The 17,430-nt window shown below is 47.8% G+C and overlaps 3 protein-coding genes across 9 annotated transcripts; 1 reads left to right on the forward strand and 2 right to left on the reverse strand.

Annotated features, from left to right (window-relative positions):
- Positions 1-10,436: 10,436 nt before the first annotated feature.
- On the forward strand, positions 10,437-11,783 carry LOC146759933 (angiogenin-like). Of its 4 annotated transcripts, none has more exons than XM_085554993.1 (2): positions 10,437-10,595; positions 11,012-11,783. In XM_085554993.1, exon 2 carries the CDS (start codon positions 11,018-11,020, stop codon positions 11,435-11,437), a length of 420 nt encoding a protein of 139 aa, XP_085411119.1. In that variant the 5' UTR covers positions 10,437-10,595; positions 11,012-11,017; the 3' UTR covers positions 11,438-11,783. The 4 variants fall into 4 exon arrangements, with proteins under 4 accessions (XP_085411119.1, XP_085411120.1, XP_085411121.1 ...); XM_085554994.1 differs by having other exon boundaries at positions 10,441-10,595; positions 11,016-11,783; XM_085554995.1 differs by having other exon boundaries at positions 10,442-10,584; positions 11,016-11,783.
- Positions 11,784-13,746: 1,963 nt separating this feature from the next.
- LOC146759934 (angiogenin-like) lies at positions 13,747-14,341 on the reverse strand. Its single transcript, XM_085555000.1, has one exon. It carries the CDS (start codon positions 14,288-14,290, stop codon positions 13,871-13,873), a length of 420 nt encoding a protein of 139 aa, XP_085411126.1. The 5' UTR covers positions 14,291-14,341; the 3' UTR covers positions 13,747-13,870.
- A 1,572-nt stretch (positions 14,342-15,913) lies between these two features.
- LOC146759935 (angiogenin-like) lies at positions 15,914-17,210 on the reverse strand. Of its 4 annotated transcripts, none has more exons than XM_085554999.1 (2): positions 17,133-17,210; positions 15,914-16,623 (listed from the first exon to the last, which is right to left on the reverse strand). In XM_085554999.1, exon 2 carries the CDS (start codon positions 16,619-16,621, stop codon positions 16,202-16,204), a length of 420 nt encoding a protein of 139 aa, XP_085411125.1. In that variant the 5' UTR covers positions 16,622-16,623; positions 17,133-17,210; the 3' UTR covers positions 15,914-16,201. The 4 variants fall into 4 exon arrangements, with proteins under 4 accessions (XP_085411125.1, XP_085411122.1, XP_085411124.1 ...); XM_085554996.1 differs by having other exon boundaries at positions 15,914-16,627; XM_085554998.1 differs by having other exon boundaries at positions 17,122-17,210.
- Positions 17,211-17,430: the final 220 nt, after the last annotated feature.

Raw genomic sequence — 17,430 nt, forward strand, 5'->3', positions numbered from 1 at the left:
CCTAATTAAGGTATATAGAGAAAAAGTGTTTCCTTAACATTAATCCACTCTATCTTAAGTCCTATACGTAATTGAACTATTCTGTACCTAATTGAAATATTTTCTGAGACTCTACCTATATATTTACAGGAAAATCATTAGCTGCACTCCCCCAACATCAAATTCCCTTGTGGTACACATTGAACATTCCCATTTTTGTCCATCACCCACCATGTGCACCCAGGTCCCTGGGCAAAGACAGTACCCCGGAGAGGTTTGCCCTTTCCAGACGCTGGAAGGACCCAAACTGTTTTTCCCAACACACTCTTTATGTGTACTACAGGAACCTTATCTCCCTCCACGGTACGTAGGGAGCTGGATTGGTTAGGACCATTACGATTACTAGATCCTCGAGTGTTGACCAACCAGGTGGCTTCTGCTAAATGGTTCTCCCAATTTTTATACGTTCCGCCACCCATTGCTTTCAACATAGTTTTCAACAACCCATTGAATCGTTCAATCTTACCAGAAGCTGGTGCATGATAGGGAATATGGTAAATCCACTCAATGCCATGATTTTTGGCCCAAGTGGTTACAAGGGAATTTTTAAAATGGGTCCCATTATCTGATTCAATTCTTTCCGGAGTGCCATGCCGCCACAGGATTTGCTTTTCCAACCCTAATATGGTGTTTCGGGCGGTAGCATGGGGTACTGCGTATGTTTCGAGCCACCCAGTGGTTGCCTCCACCATGGTGAGTACATAACGCTTACCATTGCGAGATCGTGGCAAGGTGATATAATCAACCTGCCATGCCTCTCCATATTTATACTTTTGCCATCGCCCTTCCCCCCAAATAGGTTTCATCCTCTTGGCTTGTTTAATTATGGCGCATGTTTCACAATCATGAATAACTTGAGCAATAGCGTCCATAGTTAAGTCCACCCCTCGGTCTCTGGCCCACTTATATGTTGCATCCCTTCCTTGATGACCTGAAGTCTCATGGGCCCACCGAGCTAGGAATAATTCACCCTTGTTCTGCCAGTCCAAGTCTATTTGAGCCACCTCAATTTTGGCAGCTCGATCAACCTGATGGTTATTTTTATGTTCTTCAGTAGCCTTACTTTTAGGCACATGAGCATCTACATGGCGCACCTTTACAACAATGTTCCTTATTCGGGCAGCAATGTCTTTCCACAGTTCAGCAGCCCAAACAGGTTTACCCTTTCGTTGCCAATTATCATTTTCCCACTGTTGCAACCACCCCCATAAGGCATTTGCCACCATCCATGAATCAGTATAAAGATGAAGCATTGGCCACCTCTCCCGTTCAGCCACATCTAAAGCCAGCTGAACAGCCTTTACCTCTGCGAATTGACTTGATTCTCCTTTACCTTCGGTGGCCTCTGCAACTTGTCGTGTGGGGCTCCATACAGCAGCTTTCCATCTGCGATGCTTCCCTACAATACGACATGATCCGTCTGTGAATAGGGCAAATTTCTTTTCGTTTTCTGGTAGCTCATTGTATGGTGGTGCCTCTTTAGCACGTGATACCTCTTCTGTAGGTGGTGTTTCAATTTTTTTACTCTCAGGCCAGTCCATGATCACTTCTAGAATTCCAGGACGGCTGAGTTTTCCCATTCGAGCTCGTTGAGTAATTAATGAAATCCACTTACTCCAAGTGGCATCAGTAGCATGATGGGTGGAGGGAACCTGTCCTTTAAACATCCAGTTTATTACTGGCAAGCGAGGTGCTAGAAGAAGCTGAACCTCTGTCCCAACTACTTCAGAAGCAGCCCGAACCCCCTCATACACGGCTAAGATCTCCTTCTCAGTTGGAGTGTAGCGCTCCTCAGACCCTTTATATGCTCGACTCCAAAATCCTAGGGGTCGGCCTCGGGTCTCTCCTGAGGCTCTTTGCCACAAACTCCAGGTGGGACCTTTCTCTCCAGCAGCAGTGTAGAGGATGTTCTTCACATCCTGTCCCGTCCGTACTGGCCCCAAGGCCACGGCACGGGCTATTTCTTGTTTTATCTGCTCAAAAGCCTGCTGCTGCTCAGGACCCCATGAGAAATTATTCTTCTTCCGTGTTACCTGATAGAGAGGGCTCACTATGTGGCTGTAGTTTGGGACATGCATTCTCCAAAAGCCCACTACTCCCAGAAAAGATTGGGTCTCTGTTTTATTTGTGGGCGGAGACATAGCAGTGATTTTGTCAATCACATCTGCTGGGATGTGACGACGTCCATCTTGCCATTTTATGCCTAAGAACTGGATTTCCTGGGCAGGCCCCTTCACCTTGCTGCGCTTAATGGCAAAACCAGCTTTCAAAAGAATTTGGATTATCTGTTTCCCTTTCTTGGAAACCTCTGCTGCTGTATGGCCCCACACCACAATGTCATCAATATACTGCAAGTGCTCAGGAGCATTACCCTGTTCCAAAACAGCTTGGATCAATCCATGGCAAATTGTTGGGCTGTGCTTCCACCCCTGGGGTAAACGGTTCCAGGTATACTGAATACCTCTCCAGGTAAAAGCAAACTGTGGCCTACATTTTGCAGCCAATGGGATGGAAAAGAAGGCATTAGCAATATCAATGGTGGCATACCACCTAGCTTTTTTTGACTCCAATTCATACTGGAGTTCTAGCATGTCTGGTACAGCAGCACTTAATGGAGGTGTGACTTCATTCAGGCCATGGTAATCTACCGTCAGCCTCCATTCCCCACTGGTTTTACGCACTGGCCATATGGGGCTGTTAAAAGGCGAGTGCGTTTTGCTAATCACTCCCTGATTTTCTAATTGGCGAATTAGCTTTTGAATGGGGAGCAATGAGTCCCTATTGGTGCGGTACTGCCGTCTGTGAACCACTTTGGTGGCAATTGGTACCTCTTGGTCTTTTACCTGGAGCAACCCCACAGCAGAAGGATCATCTGACAGACCAGGTAAAGTTGACAGCTGCTTAACACCATTTGTGTTTACAGCAGCTATCCCAAAGGCCCATCGATACCCCTTGGGATCCTTGAAATATCCCATCCTAAGGTAATCGATTCCCAGTATACATGGAGCCTCTGGACCAGTCACAATAGGGTGCATTCGCCAGTTTTTACCAGTGAGGCTTATTTCGGCCTCCAACATAGTCAATTCTTGGGAACCCCCAGTCACTCCATGGATATAAATTGGTTGTGTCCCTTGGTGACTTGAGGGCATTAGGGTGCATTGTGCACCAGTGTCCACCAAGGCTTTATATTTCTGTGGTTGAGATGTGCCAGGCCACTTAATCCACACAGTCCAGTATACTCTGTTGTCCCTTTCCCCCCCCTGGCTGGGGGCAGGGCCCCTCTATTGTTTACCTCGTTGACTTGCAGCAACTGGAACTCTCCCCCGTTTGGAAGAGTTCACCTTGGTGGTTGTTTTGGATTGTAATTCTTTCACTCGTGCCTGAAGTGCAGAAGTGGATGAGTTATACCACTTCTTTATATCCTCCCCATGATTACTCAAGAAATACAACAAAGCAAAACGTATGGTCTTATCATTGTCGTTTGCTTGAATACGAGGTGTCTTATCGTTGTCATTTGCTTGAATACGAGGACGTCTCTTTTTTATGGTTGAGATTTTCGATGATACAGGTCGAGAGGAACTCATGTTGTTTAGCTCTCTCAATAGGCGATCGTGGAAATCCTGGTTTCCATCATCTGGTACCACCGTGGATTCATCTACATCAGGCACATTAGCCAATTTGTCAATAATATCACTTTGTGTTTCCTCCACTTTGTCTAACCTTTCCACTATTTTTTTTCCCATTTGGACAATGGCTGAAGTATAAAGCTTAACTTCTGTAGCGCTTATAAATAATTCAAGCTCCTGAAGTCTGCTAATTAGCTCATTTACAAGGGGCTTTCTTTCCCCTTTGCCATATACCAATGCAAGTGCACTGGCATGCTTTTCTGGAGCTGCCTTTGTAAAGTCACGCCACATTTGTCGTGGAACGTGGACTGCTTCAGGATCATGTAATTGGTTTGGATTGTTACGATTGAACTGGGGGCTGTAGAGCATTTCCACCAGAGCCCTTTCTCTCAAAAATTGGATACCTTTCTCCATATCAGTCCATTTCTTTTTCTCAGGCTCCAAGTCCCGTTTAAAGGGGAATCTATCTCTTACCGCTATCAACATCCGCTTCCAGAGGGTGTAGGACCGATTTTGGCATGTGCCTATACCTCTGTCCACACGTGAGTCCCTGGAAATGCTACCCAGTTGGCGAGCTTCACTGCCATCAAGCCACGCACTATTGGCACCATTGTCCCAGCAGCGAAGTAACCAAGTGACCATATTTTCTTTTGGCTGACGTGTGAAATCCTTTCTCAGATCTCGAATTTCACTCAGTTTAAAAGATCGATCAATAATGGTCGTAATACTTTGCTCACCTTTTGCTCTATCAGGAGTCCCAGGTGTTAATGTTGGCAGCTGTGTTGATGAGGCTGCCCCATCTATAAGTTTGGACTCGAGAAATTCTCGTAAAGAAAATTTAGCTTTTGGCTCCTCGTCTGACTCTGACCCTGACTCTGACGCTTGTGTTATTTCCTCCAGGCGACCTTCCTCCTTCTTCCTCTCTCCTAACTTTCTCTCTCCTAACTTTCTCTGCTCCTCTGACTTCTTCTCCTCCTCTAACATCTTCTTATACTGCTCTAACAACCTCTGCTCCGCCGACTTCCTCTGGTCTTCTGACTCCTCCTGCTCTCCTGAGTCCCCCTGACCTCCTGAGTCCCCCTGCTCTCCTGAGTCCCCCTGCTCTCCTGAGTCCTGCTCTCCTAACTCCCTCCGCTCTTCTAACTCCTTCTGCATTTTCTCTATCTGAGTTGAAACTCGTTTTGTTTTTCGCCCTCTTACAGGGGCAACCAACATTGTATCTGGTGCCCCCGGTGGTTGGTTAAGTTGGAGTACATACGGTTCAGACTTGAGGGTGTCGCATTCTGCCCTGAGGACGTTATAACTAGACTGGAGGGCGTCGTGCTCAGACTGGAGAGCGTTGTGCTTACACAGGAGGGCGCTGCGCGCTGCCCGGAGATTGTCGTACCCGGACTGGAGGTCTTTGTGTTTGGACTGGAGAGTGTCATACTTGGACCGGAGGGCGCTGTGCTCGGACTGGAGAGTGTCGTGCTCGGACCGGAGGGCATCGCGCTCAGTCTGGAGAGTGTCATGCTCGGACCGGAGGGCGCTGTACTCGGACTGGAGAGTGTCGTGCTCGGACCGGAGGGCATCGCGCTCAGTCTGGAGAGTGTCATGCTCGGACCGGAGGGCATCGCGCTCAGTCTGGAGAGTGTCATGCTCGGACCGGAGGGCGCCGTGCTCGGACTGGAGAGCGTCATGCTCGGACCGGAGGGCGCCGTGCTCGGACTGGAGAGCGTCGTGCTCGGACCGGAGGGCATCGCGCTCAGTCTGGAGAGTGTCATGCTCGGACCGGAGGGCGCTGTACTCGGACTGGAGAGTGTCGTGCTCGGACCGGAGGGCACTGTGCTCAGACTGGAGAGTGTTGAGTTGGGATTGCAGGGAGCTTTTCTCATCCCAAAGTTTTTCTGCGTCAGCTCTAAGACTCTCTTTCTCGTACCAGATTGAGTCTCGTTGGTACAGGAGATCTTTTCTCTCAGCTTCAAAAGCTTTTTCTCTCTCTACCTTCTCATCCCAAAGTTTTGCTGCGTCAGCTCTAAGACTCTCTTTCTCGTACCAGATTGAGTCTCGTTGGTACAGGAGATCTTTTCTCTCAGCTTCAAAAGCTTTTTCTCTCTCTACCTTCTCAGTCCAAAGTTTTTCTGCCTCAGCTCTAAGACTCTCTCTCTCAGGAATGGTATTGACTAAGGCCCAATAAGCATTAGCTAGGCCCAAAATCATTTGTGCCTCCTGAGATCTGCCTGAGCCACAACATTCCTGCCTCAAATATGCAATCAAACTCTCAGGATTCTTCAAGTGTTCAGGAGTGAAGCTCCATAACACTGAAGATGTCTGTCCTTTGAGAATCTCTTCAATTCCCTGCCACTCAGTATTCTCTGGTTCTAGGGAAGACTTCCTCCGGATGTTATAAATCCAGATACTGAGTGAGATTATTACAATAATCAACAGTAAGATCAGGGAGATTAAGAGTGTGGCCCACTGATCATTCAAGAACTGCATAAAGGATTCATAGAAAGAAAGAGGAGCACGCTTAAAAATCACCATTTCTGTATAATTAGTTGCATTAGTTGCTCCCTCTGGAGCTGTATACAGATACGAAGTGAGCATTGCTAACCATGCTTTCAATCCATTATACAATTGTATAGCTCCATAAGAAAAAGTGGCTAGCTTAAACATGGCCCAATATGTTCGGAGCGTCTCAAAAAAGGAACCAATGGCACACAGTCCCTGGTAAAACAAATTTAGTAGAGAAAACATCTTTTTTCCTCCAATAGAGAGAAAAAAGTAAAAGAAAACAAAGCTCAGCAGTGTTTATAAAATATACCGGAGTATTGGCAGTCCGCCTGGACTTTCAAGGTCAAGCTCGCAGGTGCAGAATCGCAAACACGAGATAGCTCCTTAACAGGGAAAAAAAACTCGTAGCTCTGTTAAAAGCTAAAAGAGCAACAGAAGAAAACACAGAAAAACAGCAACTCAATTTGCCCGCATTCTCCACCAAAATCTGTCACGGTTTGAACTAAAAATCCACCTGCGCCCGTGACAGGGGCCGTGGGCCCCGGAGGGGCCCTAGGCCGAAAGGAAAAAGTTAATTAGGACAAGAAAACAGCGGCAACGATCTAAGGAGGCACACTTATTTACTAAATACTATATCGAAATACAGGATAACACAATATAATACAATATAATTGAAATTGAGCTAACGAATCAAGCAAAATAGGAGAGAGAATGAGTCCCGTAACCGAGAGGCCTACTGTGAATCTAGGCGAACGGCTGAAGGCTCCCACACACTCCCCTGAACGCCAGAACTCGAAAAAAACGTCAGTCTGTTCTGCGACAGAGTTAATATAGAGTCCAGGTCCCGTGACCTATCGTGTTGTTCCCTGGGAGATGTAGTCTTCTTCTGTAAGTTGCAGATTCAGTAAAATTATTCATGCTTTATATGATGTTATGATGTGGAATACTGATAGCAAAAAATACAAAATTATTAAACCATGACACCCGGTATCAGTGCTGGGTGATGATGTTGTTCAGCATGTAGCACTGGGGAAAGTAAGAGAAATAAGGGAAAGGATGGAGGATTATGTTACCCCCTATGAGAAAGAAAGAGAGCTATAAGACAGAGAAGGTGATCAGAAGGTTATAAGAGCAGAAACCCAAGAAGGAGGAAAAGGAAATGAACAGGCAGAGAGGGGCTTGTCACCAATCACAGCCCGTACTGTAGCATGGTAGGAACGATTATGCAAGCTCCTCTCAGACAAGCAGTGGGTTCTAGGGGACCCATTAGAATTAAGATACCGTTTGCAACAAGTGATTGAGACAACTGGAAATGTGTAGTCCAGGAACATAGGAGCGATCCACTAGGGGTCGCTAAACGATTTGAAATGATACTAGAAGTAGGATCCCGATTGGGCGGGTGTAGACGTGATGCCGAATTAGTTCACAGAGACAGAAAATTGATTCTGATCACGGTTGGGACTCACGTCCAGGCTCAAGTTACTGCCCGAACCCTGCAAGGGCAGATGGAGGATCTTGTCCCCACGGATGCACACAGATGCTCGGAATGGCCCTGGAACGCTGTAGGACACACAGAAAGATTCTGGCAGACAGTCAAACAGGGAGAACTTGGAATCCATTTGATGTCACGAGAACAGCACGGTTGTGTAAACTGGCAATGGTAGGCGTAGTCCGGTCCCCATAAAGTCCAAACTTTTTAAGGAAAACACCCAGATTGGACTGACAGATGTGACCGAGCCTAAACTGGAGCCATTTAGCCTGCTCAGGTTCAAGTAGGCCTTCTGGACAAACGTCTGAGCCCTGAGCAGAGGCACTGCCCAATTCACCCACAGACACAGCAACACTGCTAAGAAGGAGGTGGTGGAAGGGACCGCTTTTGTCCCAGCTAAGGAAGATGGGACAAAGGCTCCAGTGTGCAGAACTGATGACTTTATTCTCCCCTCTAGAGAAGAACCTGGCTCCAGGATGGCGCAGGGACTGACTGGTCTGTAACGTGTGTCACGAGGCTCCTCCCCGCTCTCCCCTGCTCCAAGCAAGGAGCAGCCCTCCGGTGGGAAGACAGGTGGAATTTTAAGCCCATTCATCATTTCTGTATATAGCTCTAGCTCTGCTTGGTGAACTTTGCTCCCGTCCCAGTGCACGTTGTGTTATCTGTAGGGAAGGAAGGGAACAAAGCCATTGCATTACTCATCATAACGACCTGGGCTGATAAGTAACCCACAGAAACCAGTGCTGATCTTATAGCAGGAAAAGATCGGTAACTGCCCAAACAGCGTTCTGCGGAACATACAGCCACGCTGACAAAATCTTGCTGTGTATTAAGAATAAGGATTGTCATTAAGGAGCTTTGGGCCAATTATGGATAAATGTATGACTGTGATTGGGCTGTAGCCAACCTGTGTACATTATATGACTTCTGTGTTGCTGATCATTAGGGGCTCCCAGAACCAGGGTGAAGCACGAGATGAACAGAAACTGTGCACTGCAGAGAATTTTCCTTTTCCAATTCTGTACTTGACAGTGTCTGTGTCTCCGTTGTGCTTTTGCCTTGGCGTGCAGCTGTGCACCTCTAAGGTGCTAGATACACTTCCAGGTGGAACAGGGGAGAGAACTGGGAAAGTGAATGTACAAGGATTCGTGAGTTGAGAAGAAGACTGTTTACTAAGTAAAGCAAATGCTGCATGACCAAGAAAAAGAAAAGAACAAATTCATTCACTACTCCACACTGAGTAATGAACGTATACTACATCCTCCAATATATACTAAAATTCCATACCCAGAGGAGGAGTGTTGTTGGAACAGGTGACATCCAGGTGTCCCAAACACAACTATTCTGTGATTCTGTGATTCTGCCTTTATGCTCAAAAAATGGCAACAGTTCATACCTGTGTTCACAAAGGAGAGCTGATCCCTGCTAGAAACAGAGGAGCAGAGAAGCATGCAGTGAAGCCCAGTCCCCTGTGCCACATCTGGGCTGGTGCAGGAAAGCAAGTGGGGAGAGCTGCAGCGTGCACACTGTGCCCACACTCATCCCTTGCCATCTTCAACATCCTGTCTCATGGACAAAGGCTGATACTGGTTGCATGGCCACAGAACTGTCATTAGTGGGCTCCCTGCGATTCACAAAGCAAGACAAGAACATCTCTTCTCAGGTGAGGAAATAAATGGACAGTGTTCTGCCTATTGTTGTTATAGCCACCAGCTTGGGGTCCTTTACAGACCGGCAAGGAACAAAAATGCACTGGAACTCTTCTGTGGCCAGAAGGCATTTGTGTCCTTGCAGCAGCAGTTAACACAGACCACAAAGCTGAAATTCATTTGCGCAGTCAGCAGACCACATTAACATCTTTTTAAATGTGGAAGTGGTGTATCACAAGGACATGGCAGGACACGGCACAGTCTTGGATGTTGTGTGATGCTGACATCTCCTTCCTCTTGTTACAGAAGTTCTTGTGGGCAGAGGAAAGAAGCCATCTTAAAAAGATGGCAATCTTTGCTCTTAGCTATACTGGTACAGTCTCTCAGCACAGTGCCAAGTCTCACTGTGATGTTCCAGTCCCAAACTTTGCCTTCTCCACAGTCCACATTCCTTCCACGCAACCTGAAATCCATCCCTTGTGGATCCCTGTTTTTGGAGATGTCTGGAGCTGGTGCACTAGTGCTTGCTTGTGTGTTCCCTTCTTCCCTAATGGTGAATCTCATCTTCCAGACAGGATCTTGTGGCCTGGGTTCTACAACCACATCTCATATGCACTGTAATGACATTCTTCTACTCCACAGCTGGCAGCAGGAAGTACCACAGATGTCCCAGGTGAGGATGTTCACCCAGTGTCCAAACCTGACTAGAAGGACAGTGCCAGCAGTTCCTGGAGTCTTCTTGTACTCACTCTCTCAATTCCTGCTGTGAAAACTGGGTGAAACTCCTGCTTGGCCCTGCAGTGCTGCAGCTTTGAGCCTCAGCAGCAGCCTTAGGGCTGTAGCATGAAATGCTGCCTATGCATCTATTTTGCAGCAATGCTGCTGGGCCACCTGCACGTTGCTTGCAGCACAGCCATCCGCATCCCAGATAACATTGACTCGACACCTCCACATCACCAGCTGACCAGCCAACCAGCCCTGAGCTGTCTCTGAAAATGGCCCTTATAATCTGTTTGGGACACCAGGGCCTTGGAGTTCCTTCCAAAGTAGCAGAGTCCATAAGGTCTTAATTTCTATCTCATCCTTCAACCCCCAAGTGCCACGTCTCGTGTGCTTCCCCCTTGCACTGTGGTGGCTCCTCCTCATTTAGGAGTTTCCTGTCACACCGTACTAAATAAAAGTCCCAGCTGATACCCTGAACCTTTGCCAGACGGAGGAAAGGGTAGAAGTGGAACGACCCTCAGGAGAGACAGGCACAGATCCTCGCGAATACCCAAAGAGTGGCAACGTGAGTCCTTGGTGCTGGGGCCCGTGTATGTGTTAGAGAGGACAAGGGGTGTGAAAATATATTGAAAAGGGGCTTATATATGTAGCATCCCCATTCTACAGGAAGCCCTCCAGAGGATCAGGAGGTAGTGTTCTGCCTCCTTCATAGCTTGAATTAGTGCTGGATCATCAGAGGAGACTTTATGGTTATGGGCCAGGAGAGAGTTGGGCTTTCTTGTGTATGTAGAGTGGGCTGGGGTCTTTTACCATTGGGAGGGACAGGTGTCAAGGTGATCTCTGTTTGTCTCAATCCCCTGTTGGGCAAGAGCGCATCTGAGGGTCAGGAGAGTTTCCTAGGGAGGGGTAGGTTGTGTTGGGTGCAGCAGGGGCACCTGAGTTACCTGGGACTCTCACAGAGCAGTGAGTTTCTCTTACAATTTCCTTCCTAGGCAGCCATGGCTGTGAGATCCCTGTGGTGGACTGCTGTCCTGCTCCTAGCCCTGACAGTGTCAGTGTGCCGTGGACAACAACGCTACCTTATTTTTTTGAACAGACACGTGGACTTCCCCTGGAATCCACCCTTGAATTATAGCCAATATTGCAATTTCATGATGGTTAATCGTAGCATCAATGCCCCTGGATCATGCAGACCCATCAACACCTTTGTGCATGCTCCAGCTGCAAGTCTGATCGCTCTCTGTGCAAACCAGCCCAATCGGTCTCTACCTTTTTCTCAGCAGCAATTTCCTGTCACAGTCTGTAGGCTGATCCGGCGAATTCCAACCTGCACATACAGAGGCACACCGCACAACCATCGGGTCCAAGTGGGATGCTGGGGAGGTCTTCCTGTGCATCTGCAAAACACCTTCCCGTGACACTTGCCTCTTAGAACATGCCTTATTCTTTTGGGTGTCCCTGACCAACCCTGAAGACGTCCTCACTCTTTCAACTGCTCTTCGGCTCAGAGAAGAAGGTGTCAATGTCTCTGGCACCCTGAATGCTGCTCCTTAACCTTCGTATCCCCGAAAGCCTTGGGAGGTGCCAAAGTCCCACTGGATGCCTCTAATTTCCTGAGTGTCTTTTAGCAACATTGGGCCATCTCCAACCCTCCTGAGATGGTTGCATTCAGGCACACTCCCTTTCCAGCTTTTACTTGCATAGAAGAATACAAAACGAAGAAAAGCAAAACAAAATAAAGTTAAAAAAAGAGTTCTTCATCAATAGTGTTTACAGACAAATTCTTATTGGAATAGCTATTACAAAGTACCATAAGGTACCCATGCAACAAGTTTAACATGTTTAACTTTGAATCATAGAATCATAGAATGGCCTGGGTTGAGAAGGATCAGAATGATCACCTACTTTCTACCCCCCTGCTTTGTGCAGGATCACCAACAACTAGACCAGGCTGCCCAGAGCAAGATACAGCCTGGCCTTGAATGCCTGCAGTGATGGGGCATCCACTACCTCCTTGAGCAACCTGTTCCAGTGCTTCACCACCCTCTGTGTGAAAAACAACCTCCTAATATCCAACATAAATATCCCTAATCTCAGTTTAAAACCATCCCTCCTTGTTCTATCACTACACACCCTCATAAACAGCCATTACCCCTCCTATTTATATGTTCCTTTCAAGTACTGGAAGGCTACAATGAGGTCTCCCCGGTGCCTTCTCCTCTCCAAGGTAAACAAGCCCAGTTCACTCAACCTTTCCTCATAGGAGAGGTGTTCCAGCCCTCTGATCATCTTAGTGTCCCTCCTACGGATATGCTCCAAGAGATCCACATCTTTCCTGTGATGGGGGCCCCAGGCCTGGATGCAGTACTGCAGATGGGGCCTCACAAGAGCTGACTAGAGGGGTACAGTCACCTCCCTCGCCCTGCTGGCCACCCCTTCTTTAATGCAGCCCAGCACACAGTTGGCCTTCCGGGCTGCAAGTGCACACTGCGGTCTCATGTCCAGCTTTTCATCCACCAGGACCCTCAAGTCCTTCTCCACAGAGCTGCACTCAAGGAGATCTTCCCCCAGTCTGTATAAATACTTTGGGTTGCCCTGTTTACAGAGAAATTCTTATTGGAATAGTTATTAAAAAATACCCAGAAGTAGCAATATCTCTTTTTGGAGATGGTGCCAGTCTTGAGACTTCACCTATCTTTGGAAAGGGTGTGCCACTTCTTGCTGTGTCACTTTCTAAACTTCTCCTTGATGAACACCTTACAAGCATGCTTTTATTCCAACGGGATCTTAATATCCCAATCATCTCCTTCTGTTGCTACACAGTACATGTAGGATTAAAAAAAACATAGTGCTGCCAGAGAGAGTTCAGAGGTGAGAAAGAAAACTATTCAAAATCCTGGAGTGACCTCCTTATGATTATGGGCTGAGAGAGCTGGGCTTGCGCATCCTGGATAAAGGAAGGCTTCTGGGGAAGACCTCATTGTGGTCTTTCAGTGTTTAAAAGAAGCTCATAATCAGGAGACAGAGAGACTACATGGCCTGATAGTGATAGGACAAGGGGAAACAGGTTTAAATAAGAAGAGGGGATATTTAGATGTTAGGGAAAAATTATGTATTCACAGGGTGGAGAGGTACTCCAACAGGTTGATCAGAGATGTTGCGGATGTTCCATCTCAGGGCATGTTCGGGGTCAGCTTAGATGGGTCTCAGGGCAGCCTGATGTTGTATCTGTAGTGGTTGTGAATCCCGCCCATGGAAGTGGGTGTGGAAATATGACCTTCCATCCCTAGCTGTTATATGATTCTGTGATATATGTCCCATTTTTTGGGCAGTATAACCTGAGAGAAGTCTTCAGGGGTACATTCCATGGAGATGACAAAAGAGAAATTCACGCTTCTCTTCTTAAGTCTCAGAGGTACAAGTGCCCTTACAGAAAGCCTGAGACCTAATAACGCTGTTGCTGCATGCTAGGTGCCACCGTGTATGTTGGCAGTTTCCAAAAGCTGGCCAAGACAACAGGAAAACTTGGAGGGTTGGTGGGGTGAGAAAGATAGCCATGCTGGCCTGCCTGGGCCACACTGAGTCAAGAAAAATTGTCTTGGGCTGCTTATAAAGTACATAATATATCTAATTCTATGTAAGCAACACAAGTTTTTTTTTTTATTACCATTTTTATTTTTTAATTAGAATGGAAAAAAATCCAAGATCAAAAGAGACGTAAAAGAGGTGGTACTTTGGACCTTGTTTTTGTGAAAATACACACTAATCGAAGAGCAGTGGGCAGAGTGAGGACAGCTTCAGGGTTGGTCAGGGACAGCCAAAAGAATAAGGCATGTTCTAAGAGGCAAGTGTCATGGGAAGGTGTTTTCCAGATGCCCAGGAAGACCTCCCCAGCATCCCACTTGGACCCGATGGTTGAACGGTCTGCCTCTGTACATGCAGGTTGGAAAGTGCCTGATCACCCTACAGGTTGTGACAGGAAATTGCTGCCGAGTAATAGGAAGAGCCTTATTGGGCTGGTTGATGCAGAGAGGGTCCAGACTTGTGTCTGGAGCATGCACAAAGGTGTTGAAGATTTTGCATGCTCCAGGGTTACCCATGCCACGCCGCATCATCATGACATTGCAATATTGGTTATAATTCATGGATGGTGTCCTGGGGAAGTCCACGTGTCTGTTCAAAAAATTAAGATAGCGTTGTTGACCATGGCACATTGACACTGTCAGGGCTAGGAGCAGGACAGCAGTCCACCACAGGGATCTCATGGCCATGGCTGCCTAGGAAGGAAACTGTAAGAGAAACTCACTGCTCTGTGAGAGTCCCAGGTAACTCAGGTGCCCCTGCTGCACCCAACACAACCTACCCCTCCCTAGGAAACTCTCCTGACCCTCAGATGCGCTCTTGCCCAACAGGGGATTGAGACAAACAGAGATCACCTTGACACCTGTCCCTCCCAATGGTAAAAGACCCCAGCCCACTCTACATACACAAGAAAGCCCAACTCCCTCCTGGCCCATAACCATAAAGTCTCCTCTGATGATCCAGCGCTAATTCAAGCTATGAAGGAGGCAGAACACTACCTCCTGATCCTCTGGAGGGCTTCCTATAGAATGGGGATGCTACATATATAAGCCCCTTTTCAGTATATTTTCACACCCCTTGTCCTCTCTAACACATACACGGGCCCCAGCAAAATACTCCACAGTCCTCAGCATCTCAGCCAGCCACACAGAGACACCTCTTTTCCCCAGGTCCCTTGTATCCTGCCCACCTAGGACTCACTCTTTGGGTATTTGCGAGGATCTGTGCCTGTCTCTCCTGAGGGTTGTTCCACTTCGACCCTTTCCTCCGTCTGGCAATGGTTCAGGGTATCAGCTGGGACTTTTATTTAGTACGGTGTGACAGGAAACTCCTAAATGAGGAGGAGTCACTGCAGTGCAAGGGGGAAGTACACGAGAGGCGGCACTTGGGGGTTAGAGGATGGGATAGAAATTAAGACCTTACGGACTCTGCTACTTTGGAAGGAACTCCAAGGCCCTGGTGTCCCAAACAGATTATAAGGGACATGGTCAGAGACAGCTCAGGGCTGGTTGGCTGGTCAGCTGGTGATGTGGAGGTGTCGAGTCAATGTTATCTGGGATGCGGATGGCTGTGCTGCAAGCAATGTGCAGGTGGCCCAGCAGCATTGCTGCAAAATAGATGCATAGGCAGCATTTCATGCTACAGCCCTAAGGCTGCTGAGGCTCAAAGCTGCAGCACCGCAGGGCCAAGCAGGGGTTTCACCCAGTTTTCACAGCAGGAATTGAGAGAGTGAGTACAAGAAGACCCCAGGAACTGCTGGCACTGTCCTTCTAGTCAGGTTTGGTCACTGGCTGCATATCCCCACCTGGGACATCTGTGGTACTTCCTACTGCCAGCTGTGGAGTAGAAGAATGTCATTACAGTGCATATGAGATGTGGTTGTAGAACCCAGGCCACAAGATCCTGTCTGGAAGATGAGATTCACCATTAGGGAAGAAGGTAACACACAAGCAAGCACTAGTGCACCAGCTCCAGACATCTCCAAAAACGGGAATCCACAAGGGACGGATTTCAGGTTGCGTGGAAGGAATGTGGACTGTGGAGAAGGCAAAGTTCGGGACTGGAACATCACAGTGAGACTTGGCACTGTGCTGAGAGACTGTGCCTGTATAGCTAAGAGCAAAGATTGCCATCTTTTTAAGATGGCTTCTTTCCTCTGCCCACATGAACTTCTGTAACAAGAGGAAGGAGATGTCAGCATCACACAACATCCAAGACTGTGCCGTGTCCTGCCATGTCCTTGTGATTATCATTTTGAATACTGTTAAGATCAGAAACATAGTGACATGCAGAATCAGACTCTATTACCAGAATTAGGTTATAAAGCAGTTACGTGTTTATTCAGCACTGGGCACATGGGGGATCACTCATCCTATCATGTGCACCAATAGACAAGAGTGTTAGAAAGTTATAGAGCAAGTGTATACAGAGTCATCAAATTTCCAAGAAATCATTAAGATATTAATTGTTTTCCCGGGAACTCATTTGCATGCTGTCCCTCCTACTGATGCACTAACCAAAGAGCAGTGGGCAGAGTGAGAACAGCTTCAGGGTTGGTCAGGGGTACCCAAAAGAATAAGGCATGTTCTAAGAAGCAAGTGTCATGGGAAGGTGTTTTGCAGATGCACAGGAAGATTTCCCCAGCATCCCACTTGGACCCGATGGTTGTGCGGTGTGCCTCTGTATGTGCAGGTTGGACTTCGCCGGATCAGCCTACAGACTGTGACAGGAAATTGCTGCTGAGAAGTATTTAGCCCCCTATTGGGCTGGTTTGTGCAGAGAGGGTTCAGACTTGTGGCTGGAGCATGCACAAAGGTATTGAGGGCTTTGCATGCTCCAGGGTTACCCATGCCACGCTGCACCATCATGACATTGCAGTATTGGTTATAATTCAAGGGTGGATTCCAGGGGAAGTCCACGTGTCTGTTCAAAAAATTATGGTAGCCTGGTTGACCACGGCACATAGACACGGTCAGGGCTAGGAGCAGGACAGCAGTCCACCACAGGGATCTCACGGCCATGGCTGCCTAGGAAGGAAATTGTAAGAGAAACTCACTGCTCTGTGAGAGTCCCAGGTAACTCAGGTGCCCCTGCTGCACCCAACACAACCTACCCCTCCCTAGGAAACTCTCCTGACCCTCAGATGCGCTCTTGCCCAACAGGGGATTGAGACAAACAGAGATCACCTTGACACCTGTCCCTCCCAATGGTAAAAGACCCCAGCCCACTCTACATACACAAGAAAGCCCAACTCTCTCCTGGCCCATAACCATAAAGTCTCCTCTGATGATCCAGCGCTAATTCAAGCTATGAAGGAGGCAGAACACTATCTCCTGGTCCTCTGGAGGGCTTCCTATAGAATGGGGATGCTACATATATAAGCCCCTTTTCAATATATTTTCACACCCCTTGTCCTCTCTAACACATACACGGGCCCCAGTAAAATACTCCACAGTCCTCAGCATCTCAGCCAGCCCCACAGAGACACTTCTTTTCCCCAGGTCCCTTGTATCCTGCCCACCTAGGACTCACTCTTTGGGTATTCGCGAGGATCTGTGCCTGTCCCTCCTGAGGGTCGTTCCACTTCGACCGTTTCCTCTGTCTGGCAATGGTGCAGGGTACCAGCTGGGACCTTTATTTAGTACGGTGTGACAGGAAACTCCTAAACGAGGAGGAGTCACTGCAGTGCAGGGAGGAAGTACACGAGAGGCGGCACTTGGGGGTTAGAGGATGGGATAGAAATTAAGACCTTACGGACTCTGCTACTTTGGAAGGAACTCCAAGGCCATGGTGTCCCAAACAGATTATAAGGGACATGGTCAGAGACAGC

The sequence above is a fragment of the Coturnix japonica genome, chromosome 8 (assembly GCF_054131305.1).
Source record: "Coturnix japonica strain WE chromosome 8, WE-NBRP24, whole genome shotgun sequence".
Lineage (NCBI taxonomy): Eukaryota > Metazoa > Chordata > Aves > Galliformes > Phasianidae > Coturnix > Coturnix japonica.